The following is a 10,125-nucleotide window of genomic DNA, read 5'->3' on the forward strand; positions in this document are numbered from 1 at the left end:
GAAAATCCACAGTGGAGACACAAAAAGCACATTAGGAAAGAGCCACACACAGAACAGGACCAGTTCCTTCAATGTAACAATATTTAAAACCAGATATGGTTATGAAGAGGAGTCTTGTATATTTTTTTAGTCCCATCTGAGGGGAAAATCCACAGAGGAGACAAGGAGTGACTTTCTGAGGTCACAGTGTGGTAAAGCGGGGTGCAATGGCTGTTTCCTAAGGGCTCACAGATACCTGCGAACCCCCCTCAACTGCACAGCTATTTCCACACAGGAGTACTTTTCGGACTCAAACCAGAGCTGAACCTATGAATTTTGGGACACCAAAGGTTGGTCTTAAAAAATCTCGTTCCGAAAGTTGGCAGCCAAACACATCTCCCAGGTGTGGTGGAGTCAGGACCCACTGGTTGAATAAAACACCCAGACAAAACCAGCATATTGCAGGTGTGGAGGTGTTAAATATGTCACGGTGCTTTTGACAATACACCAACTGGAATCCAAAACCAGACCTGAGCTGCCTTTTGCTGTTGCTGCTTAGAACACCACCTGCTTTTTTGGCAGCTGGGCACCATCTCTGCCAGTCCCACGTTGGCCAAGTGATAAACACCAAGTGGAAAAGGTTTCTGGAGCAATTCCAAAGAACAGACACTGAAAATTTATTTGTTACATCCCTTTTACACCCAGCTTTTCTCTGCCTTTAGCCCTCTCCATCCATCACTTCCCTGGTGACCTGCTGACAGGGCACCCAGCACAGCAGAGAAAGCAGGCACCTGGTGCTGCTGCCCTCCCTGCCTGCAATATCCTGAGTCTGGGTGCAGCACAAGTTTCCAATAAAACAGGAATCTGTGAAAAAAAACAAGATCAGCACCTCCCCAGCTGTCTTCCTAGCTCCCTCCAGCCCCTCCTCCACATCAGGGACTGGAATCCCTGAGCTCAGCCCTGCCCTGCTTTATGTCCCAGCTGTGTCTTGCTGAAGTGCAATTTCTAGCCAGGTGCTGATTTCTTTAATACAGTTGGTGACTTTAAAAATGTTTCTTCCACAGTTTTTTGCAGATGTCAACACAGGCTGAGCAGCATGAAAGAGAAAGCTCCTATGTTTGCTCTGCCATGCTCCTGCTGTGGAAAACAAGGCACAAACTCTTCTGGCAATTTAGATTCAACAGCTCTAACTCTGTGATAGCTGTCGTATTAACACCCATTCAGGAAAGCTGGGACCAGTTACTTTCCCTCCTGGCTAAAAAGTGACCCTAGAGAGAAGGGTTGCTGCCAATGTCCCTTCACCGTGCCAGTCAAAGGGCTTGTGGAGAGCAGAGCAGTGTGAGGTGGTACTCGCCCAGACATTCACAGCAACACCCCCTCCAAACACTCCTGAGTAAGCCACTGGTCTCACCTGCAAAGCTTTTTCACCCTGGTGTCTGTTCTGGGCCACTCTCACCTTTTGCTATCTTTGGGGCCACATGCCTGACAGCTGCTTTTAGGTTGCTTTTCAACAGCATTGCAGAAACTATCTACTAAAAATCACCGGAGTGCTTCTGATTGTATTTTATTTCCAAAAGTAGGAAGACGCAAATAGAATGTCCTCCCAGGGTCCCCCCTGTCTAGGTCTAATTTTCCTTCTCATCTCCACAGCAGTGCATGATGAGAGCAGAGCAGCTGGAAACAGCTTGCTCACTTCACTGTCCATTATGCCTGACAAGCGTGTGATGAACTTGAAACGAGCCTCCTTGATGTGACACCTCCCCTTCTCTCCTCCCCTGCCTGCTCTTCCTGCCTGCAGCAATAAATTCAAGCACGTACTCATTCTGCTCCCCAGGCAGCTGCGTGCTCCTCGGCACAGATGAGGATGGATAAGAGGTCTCGGAGCTCTTCCAGGGAGTCTCATAGGAGACGCAGAGAGTCCCCGGCTACGCAGAGCAAACGAGAGAAGAGGGATAGCAGCAGAGAAGCTGGCAAAGGAAAGGGAGATACAAAGCAGGAGAAAGCCAAGGAGACCAAGAGCACTGTGGGGACCGATGGTAGGGTGCATACCTCCACGGTGGTGGACGTGGATGATGTGGTGTCTGATGAAGAAATGGAGGCAATGGTATTGCTGGATAGTGAGCAGCAAGAGGAAGGTATGGCTTAAAGTTGGGAAGGGGTTGGGAAACTGTGGGCTCTTTGATGCTGCGTGGGTCGCAGTGTGACTGCTCTCTGCATGGTGTCATCCCACCCACCTTGCACAGGCGTGGTTATCCTCAGGATAGGATATGGGAGACTCCAGCCAGCCTCCCAGCCAGCTTCTGCAGGCTTATCAGCACCATCCAGCAAAGCAGTGAACCTGGGTACAAGCAGTTACATTCACAGCATCCTTCATGCTTCAGCTTGCTACTCCCCAGTTCTGTTCATGCTCTGGTCTCTTCCTTTTCTTGCTTGGCCTCCTTTAGGTGGATGGCATTGGCCTTACTGCCAGTTCCTAGCCCAAAGGACCTTGCTTCAGGGAAGAACTGCCCTTGAGGTGCACACTTGCAGCTCACCGGCTCGATGACCTTTGAGAGCAGCTCCACACCAGGTGTTTGTTAGGCACATTCCCAGCCTGCTACAGTAGAAGGGAGCATCGTGGTCCTTCTGGCAATACACCTGGGCCTGTTTGGACCCAGCACCACCGCAGGCATGGCAGATGTGTATTACAAGAGCCAGCACCACTTGTGTCCTTCCATGCTAGCACCTCTGCTGCCCCAGAGTGACACCAAGGTTCAGACTTGCTCCTGACTCTCTGGGAACTAGTTTTTCACAGCTTCCTCCTTCTGCCTCCATTACAGGAATTACAGCTGTTGAGCAGTGCTTAGGAACTCTAGTGACCACACAGGTTCTTGGGATCTGAAGGTCCCTCAGGACCTGGTGGTTCTGCAAAGAATCCCAAAGGCAGAGGGGCAGGGATGGAAGGGTTGGAAGGGATTAAAAATGGGAGGGATGCTAAGTTCACAGTTGGAAATCATGGTCCACTCTCTGGCTCCATCTATTTTCATGCCATACCTGCTGATTTTTCCCTCAGACAGGAGCACAACAAAGGGCAGCCAAAGCAAGGTGACCCACACTCAGTTTGGGGAGATGTAGAAAGTATTATTTGTCTGGGCTGACCATCTCAGTCAGCCTCCAGCACCTTGGGGGGACTTCTCAGAACACAGGAAGATTTCACTGGCACCAGAGGCTTCATCCCACTGCATTAGGGAGCTAGGATGCAATTAAAATCCTATTCCAAAACAACCTGAAATACTCTGATAGAGAAGGGCACTTCAGGCTGTGCATGTTTAAAGCTCTCTCTTATTTACAATCTTTGTCTTTAGCTCATATTTCCAGATAAGCTTCAGGGACCCCAGCTCAGCAAAGTTGCCCATTCCAAGCCTTTCAACCCTGCTTGGTAGCCCCAATTCTTCAAGATAAAGTCTGCTCTCTAGTCAAGCAACCATGAAGCATGGCTCAATTTTTGTCAGTAAAGCAGAGACAAAATCTATCCATCCATCCTTGCAGCTCCTGGCAATCTGGAGCAGGGAGTGTTCCTTAACTCACCTCCAGAGAGAGCCAAGTGGTTCAGTTACACTGAGTCCAGGTAAAGCACCACAGTGAAGCTGATGTGTGCAGGCAGTTGTCAGGCTATCAGTATTTTGGGAGCAGTCCTCGTCTAACACAGCCCTGTTGGGTTCCTCCCTAGGTGTAAAGACTCCTGGCCTGGGTGTCTGTGAGTGGCTTTTGACCATCTTGTCTTTCCTGTTCATCATAATGACCTTCCCCATTTCTGTCTGGTTCTGCATGAAGGTGAGAATAGCCATGGGGCCTCTCAGTATTTGGTGTCTGATCTGGGTGTCACACACTGATTCACCATGGGCTGGACATGAGCATAAAGCTTTTCTGGTCTCAGGCCCTATTTGTACGTCTTCAACTCATCCTTAATTTTGTTTTGTCCTTTATCACATGTTGCTACAACACAGGGGTCCAATCATTGCCTATCAAATGCTTCTGCTGAAATACCAGCATGCAGAAACTAAGGTTTTTCTTTTTTAAAACAAATTGCAAGCCTGTTCACTTTCAGACACATCCCTCAGCCTACCTAGCCCAGAGATGGCTGCATTACAGCATCAGGGTAAATAGGCTTTGAATTAAAAAATTTAAGAGAGATTGATCTCTCAGTTAATAGAAGATTTCCCCTCTTCCTCTCATTTTTATTCAGATTTATAGCATGGCCACATGGAGGCATATTTTGATTCCCACTTCTCAGGAAATTTCACATTCATATTGTTACCAACAAGAATGCCAGTATTACAGCTCAGCTCTTGGGGTGAGCACATGTTTGCCTTGGACGGAAATGAGCAACATAGAAAATTTTAACTTGGGTTATTTAAGTTTGTCCAGGCTATAAGGAAACAAAATGCTGGGTCATCTTGGGAAACCCTGGCTGGGTCTAACATGGACTGCTCTCACCAAATCCCTGTCTGTCACAGGGCTCCTCATATACAAGGCTGGCCAGCCGTTCTAGGCAAAGGGTACAGTGACTCAGTGGCAGGTGATGCCACAACCTGCTGAAATCCTCCCTTTGCAGGGCTTTTCCAGAATAAACTTCCTCCTCTGCCAGGGAGGCTGCTTTTCCCAGTCCTACTTCCTTTGCTCCGGCCTAGCTTTTGTTTCCCTCTGCAGGTAGTGCGGGAGTATGAGAGAGCCATCGTTTTCCGACTTGGGCATCTCCTTCCTGGCAGAGCCAAAGGACCTGGTGAGGTGTTTACTGAGCTCCCCCCAGCCACACTGCTCCTCTTCGGCATGCCTTATCAAAGCTCACATGCTGGTGCCCTCCAAGCAGGCATGGCCAGACAGGAGATGGGATGGTTTTTGTTCCCTTCCTTTCAAGGGCCAGTAGTTCCTAGTGGCTTTTCCATCACAGAAGCAGCCTGAGAGTTTGAGCCTGTGTATTGCTGTTCTTTTGTAGTTCTGCATGCTAAACCCTTCCCTGTTCTCCAAAACAGAAGAGGTAATTTCTGTAGTTCTGATGATTACCAGCTGTCTCTCTCTTCCTCCCATAGGCCTTTTCTTTTTCCTTCCCTGTTTGGACACCTATCACAAGATAGACCTCCGCCTCAAAACCCTGGAGATCCCCTTCCATCAGGTATGGCTGACACCCCCTCTCTATATTAATTTTGGGATCTATTTAATGTTAAATCTGATGCTTTCTACCTTCATCCTTGCAGAGAAAATTTGAAAAAAACATCTCAAAGTAACCTCTAGTTTGCCCAAGATCCATCATTAGCAGAGATGGAAGCTACAAAGACTTGACCATCCAGCTCATCATCATTCTCTCAGTTGTGTGCTTTTCTGTGCTACCTTAGAGTTGCCAGAACCAGCTCCATCTCCCCTAATATCTTCTGCTTAGGTGGTGACCAAGGACATGGTTACTTTGGAGATAGATGCTGTCTGCTACTACCGGTTGGAAAATGCCTCTCTCCTCCTCACCACCCTGACCAGCATCTCCAGTGCCATCCAGCTGCTGGTGCAGACCACCACGAAGCGCCTCCTGGCACATCAAGCCTTTTCTGAGCTTCTGCTGGAGAGGAAGAACATCAGCCAGGAGATAAAGGTGCTTCCATGGGGAGGGAGACAGCAAAGCAAGGGGTGAATTGAGGCTCTGCAAAGAAGCTCAGGTGGCCAGTCCCTCAGAGTCACAGACACTGGTTTGAAGAAGGCTTCTGCACTTGGAATAAGTGTGGACTCTAGTTAAGTCACCCTAAACCCCTGGGGTAAACACAAATGGGAAGGAAGGGCAGTAATTTTATTTCTGAGGGGCCTTGCCCGGTAGCACACTGAACCTGATAAATCTGCCTTACAATTCTGCAGTTAAAGTCCCTGCCCTGTCTTGCTCCCCGTAAGGGGGCTCAGCCAGTGCTGCTGTTCTCCCATGCTCTAAACATATTCCTCTTCATAGGTGGCTTTGGATGCGGTCACAGGCTCCTGGGGGATCAAAGTGGAGAGAATAGAAATGTAGGTAGGAAATGCCGGTAGAAGGGAATTCTCTGTCCCTTTGCAAGGACCTGTCCTGTGCTGCTCGCTGTGGCCTGCTCTTCTTCCTGCTTTGCCTCTGGCTCTCTCCCTGCAGGTGTTCTGCAGAAGGTGGAGCCTTTCGCCTTCCTATTTTCCCTGCCCCTTTCAGCCTCTGCCTCATGTAAAATTTCCACGTTAGAAGTTCTTTCTCCTGCCCTGACAGCCAGAGCAGGATCCTTGGCTGGGATCTGATCACCATTTCACTGCTGCTGCAGGCAGTTTGCACCCAGTTCTGGTAGCCCAAAAGGCACAGCAGGCACTGAACTCCCCATGTCCTGCTCTGGATCAAAGGCCCTGGGGTCTCAGCACTGGTAGGGATGGGCTCATCACTCAAGTCTGTGCAGGAAGGTGGGACTGACTTGTCACATAGAGGGACATGGGAGAGAGAGCCAAGCAGTGAATGAATACAGAACATTCCTGTGCCTGTCTTGAGAGCAGTCTCCTAGTGGTGTCTCTGCTGTCTCACAAAGACTGAGCTAACCCTATAAGCCTCAGAGGCACAAAGAGGTCTCCCTGCTGCCTGGTGATCATGCAAGCCTGGTCACTAGAAAACCAGGCTGAAAGAGAAGGATGGGAATGGAGGTAGAGGACTAAAGTGAGACATGCAAAGAGGGATGCCCAGGGGGTGAAGAATATGAATGAGCTGCTCTGCAGAGATCGACTGAGCCCATCCCAAGCCTCAGACTGAGCATCCAGTGCTGCCAGGAGAGCCAAGAGCCCAGCTAATGCCTGTCTTTACTACCACAGCAACAACGTGCAGCTGCCTGCTGAACTCCGGCAGTCCCTGGCTGTGGAAGCGGAGGCCCAGAGACAGGCCAAAGTGCGGGTATGCCAACATCTGACTACTCATCTCCTTCCAAAGCATTCCTCCTTCCTTTCCCACCTCTGGTTTGAGGTCCCTGGGACATGCCACACAGGCACACAGCTCTGGGTTGATATGTTTCCTTTAATTCCAGAACAAGAGCTGAGTCTAACAAGGCGAGCTCAGTTGCCGAGCTCTGATGGGCCTAGTAAAAGCATGCTAGACATGAGCTTCCAAACTTCTGGCAACACCTAGAGGCCTAGTACATGCTGCGATCTTCGAGGAGCAGGAATGTTAGAATCACACTGACCCTGAAAATTTCACCAACCTGCCTCTGTAACAAACAGTCCGTGCCCCCTCACTCCCAGCCTCACAGAACCTTCCTTCTTCCCCTGCTTGGTAGGTGATTGCTGCTGAGGGGGAAAAGGCTGCTTCCGAGTCCCTGCGAATGGCAGCTGAGATCCTGTCCAGTGCTCCAGCTGCTGCTCAGCTCCGTTATCTCCATGCACTGCACTCCCTTACCACAGAGAAACCTACTGCTTTCATCTTGCCCTTGCCTCTGGATGCCATGAACCTGGTGTCTCCGGCTGCCCACAGCCCTCCTGCTGTGAGCAGCCTCCTCACAGGCACCACAAAGCTGCCAGAAAATCCAAAAGACAAGAAGGACTCCCCCATGCTCTGAGAGAAATGGTTCCCACATTGCTCCTGCTCAGAAAGGAGCAAGAAGGATGGCCCACCATCAGGTTCTGACCTGGAGGCAGGAGGGAAAGCAGCCCAGGCCTGCAATATAAAGTGGATTGTACACAGAAAAAGCCTCTACTCGTTTTGGAAAGAAAAAAATGCAGAGTACAAGGAGCAGGCCTGGCAGGTGTGTGAGCAGGGGGTTGAGGGAAGTGGGGTGTCACTCCTTCTCCTCCACAGAGCCAGATGCACCTTGACACGTTACAGCCCAGCTCCCAGGGTCTGATCCATCTTGGCCCATGACCTTGGAAGGAAGGACAGACCCTCCTCTATGCCCTTCCATGGCCCCCATCCACAAACCAAACAGCTGGGCAGGTGGGAGTGGGAGTACGACAATCCGTGGGGGAGCAGCAAGGGGCTCAGCGCGCAGGCAGGATGGTGGGTGCTGCAGGGAGGGAAAGAGCTGGGTCCTGTGGTGTCCTGGATATGGGATTTCAGTAACCACCCACATACATCCACACAGCTTAGTTTAGCCCTAGTTCTGAAGCAGGAGGAAAAGGGAGAGGAGGCGAGGGCAGCCTTTAAGGCTTGGTGCTTTCCTGCTGAGCACATCTGTAGAGCGGAGGAAAGGCTGTGCTGCTGCTCGCGTCCACAGGGTGGTGAGGCAGGACAACGTCTGAGCTCGGGGGCGCTTAAAAACATTGAGGTGACCCGTTTAACCAGCGCCTACTGAGCTGACAGGGGGGATCCGGCACCGCTGGCCGAGAGCCTCGGAACAGTAAAACTTTTGCCCACCTGCAGCTGCCTTGGTAATTTTCACACACAGAGAACGAACAGAGTTCTCAAAAATCCTAGAAGCCACAAACTCCTATGTATCTTTCCTGCCTACAGCTGTTTGAAATGGCCAGGAACCTACAGGTATTGCAGTCCTTTCCCTTGGTAAAGGTCTGGAGCACTGTCAAAGGAGATATCCCTGCACTCAGATTCTCTGGTCCTGGAGCCCTTTGTGTGGACGTCAGCTTTGCTCCTGCCCTTTTACTTGACCATCTCCCTTTGCTTCAAAGCAAGATCTCCCTGCACAGCCATTTCCAGCACCTCTGTTCTGCTGTTGGTGTCCTGTAGAGGTCAAATAGAGGGCACTTTGTGGCCCTTCTCTCAAATGGCCCCACACTGTTGGTCATGATGCCCGTGCCTAGCAGGGGTTACCCAGCCAGTCTCACTCTTGAATTTTCACTTATTCACAGCTCTTTGCCTGCTGGTAACACTAACTGCTCCCATGATACTGAATCTACAAGAATTTGCCAGCATCTTTACAGCAAGGAGATCTGGCCAACCAGCCCCCTCCCTTACAAGTGGCTGGGAAGTGGTAAAAATCCACCTCTGAACTTGTTGGTGACCACACAAGCACCTGAGCTCCAGGTGTAGCCTCCCATCTACATCATTGGCCACTGTAACCCTCCCAGGGGAGGGGGCAGCAGGATCACTGTGGCTCTTGCTGGTGAGCCTGTGATAGATCTCAGCAGTGATCTGCTCATGGAAAACTAGCTCTGGGAAGTTGAACAGCTCTGTCATCTTCCACTGGGGAACATGAGCTGTGCAGTTACTCCTCTAAAGCTGTTTCTGGTTATTTCTCACACTGCTGGAATAGGCCCTTCTTTCCCAACCTCGAGAGCATAAGGACAAAAGGGCATAATACTATGGAATGAGCTGCAGCTGATCCTTTCTCTGAACATTTCTCTGGCTGCCTTTCTAACTCCATGTAAAATGATCCATCCCCACCAAGATTCTTGGCACAGAAAGGACCAACAGCTTTACAGATAATGTCTCAAAGGAGCAACACTTAGCCCGAGAACTGACTGTGGGGAGACACGCAGCACTACGTCAGGGCACACCCATTTCCCTGTGTGCACTTGTATCTGCGGAAGCCAGGCATAGGTTTTTCAAACATGTAACTTTCTTACAGAAAGGCAAATTATAGCTAAGAGCATCCTCAGCTCCAAAAAGCATGCCTTGTTCCAGCAGGATCTTCTCTCTTTTACGTGTACAGAGCCAGGATCTTCTCTCTTTTGTGTGTACAGGGCCAGCAGAAACTTGCCATTTTACCATCAGGAAATATAATGTTCAAAAGCCTTGCAGAAGGAAAACACAGTTAAGAAATGTACTTAAGGATTAGTGGTAGAAGAATTTCCAAGAGAGAGTTTACTCTGAAGGAGTGGGCAGGTGTTGTCTGAGCTGATGTAATTCCTGACAGTTTCACTGCCTGCTCTTCCAAGCTGAGAATGGGTCAATTTGCAGAGTCATCCTGATTTTTGTACATTTTCCTCCTAATCAGTCAGACAGCTGGTAGCTGGATCATCTGAAGCTCAGAGGATGAAGAGGGTACCCATTATCAGATACATAACCAGGCCATGCTGGCACTGAGGTAAAAATCTCTTGATATGCGAGGGAAGAGGTGCAAACAACTTGCTTGCATGATCCAACAGGGATGAGGCAGAAGGAAATAAAGCAGCAGGAAGAGATCGATGAGTGCAAACAGGAGGGGCACAGGCAAGAGAGATGTGTTGTGCAGAAAGCTGAGGTAG

The 10,125-nt window shown here is 49.9% G+C and overlaps 1 protein-coding gene across 2 annotated transcripts; it reads left to right on the forward strand.

Annotated features, from left to right (window-relative positions):
* The first annotated feature begins 1,822 nt into the window (after positions 1-1,822).
* Positions 1,823-8,343, forward strand: NPHS2 (NPHS2 stomatin family member, podocin). 2 transcript variants are annotated; one of them, XM_069022942.1, is made up of 9 exons: positions 2,039-2,114; positions 3,508-3,586; positions 3,689-3,792; positions 4,669-4,741; positions 5,049-5,131; positions 5,396-5,599; positions 5,945-6,000; positions 6,808-6,886; positions 7,266-8,343. In XM_069022942.1, the coding sequence occupies exons 1-9, from the start codon at positions 2,049-2,051 to the stop codon at positions 7,542-7,544; spliced, it is 1,023 nt and encodes a 340-aa protein (XP_068879043.1). In that variant the 5' UTR covers positions 2,039-2,048; the 3' UTR covers positions 7,545-8,343. The 2 variants fall into 2 exon arrangements, with proteins under 2 accessions (XP_068879042.1, XP_068879043.1); XM_069022941.1 differs by lacking the exon at positions 3,508-3,586 and having other exon boundaries at positions 1,823-2,114.
* The last annotated feature ends 1,782 nt before the right edge of the window (positions 8,344-10,125 follow it).

This window comes from Aphelocoma coerulescens, chromosome 8, assembly GCF_041296385.1.
Source record: "Aphelocoma coerulescens isolate FSJ_1873_10779 chromosome 8, UR_Acoe_1.0, whole genome shotgun sequence".
NCBI lineage: Eukaryota > Metazoa > Chordata > Aves > Passeriformes > Corvidae > Aphelocoma > Aphelocoma coerulescens.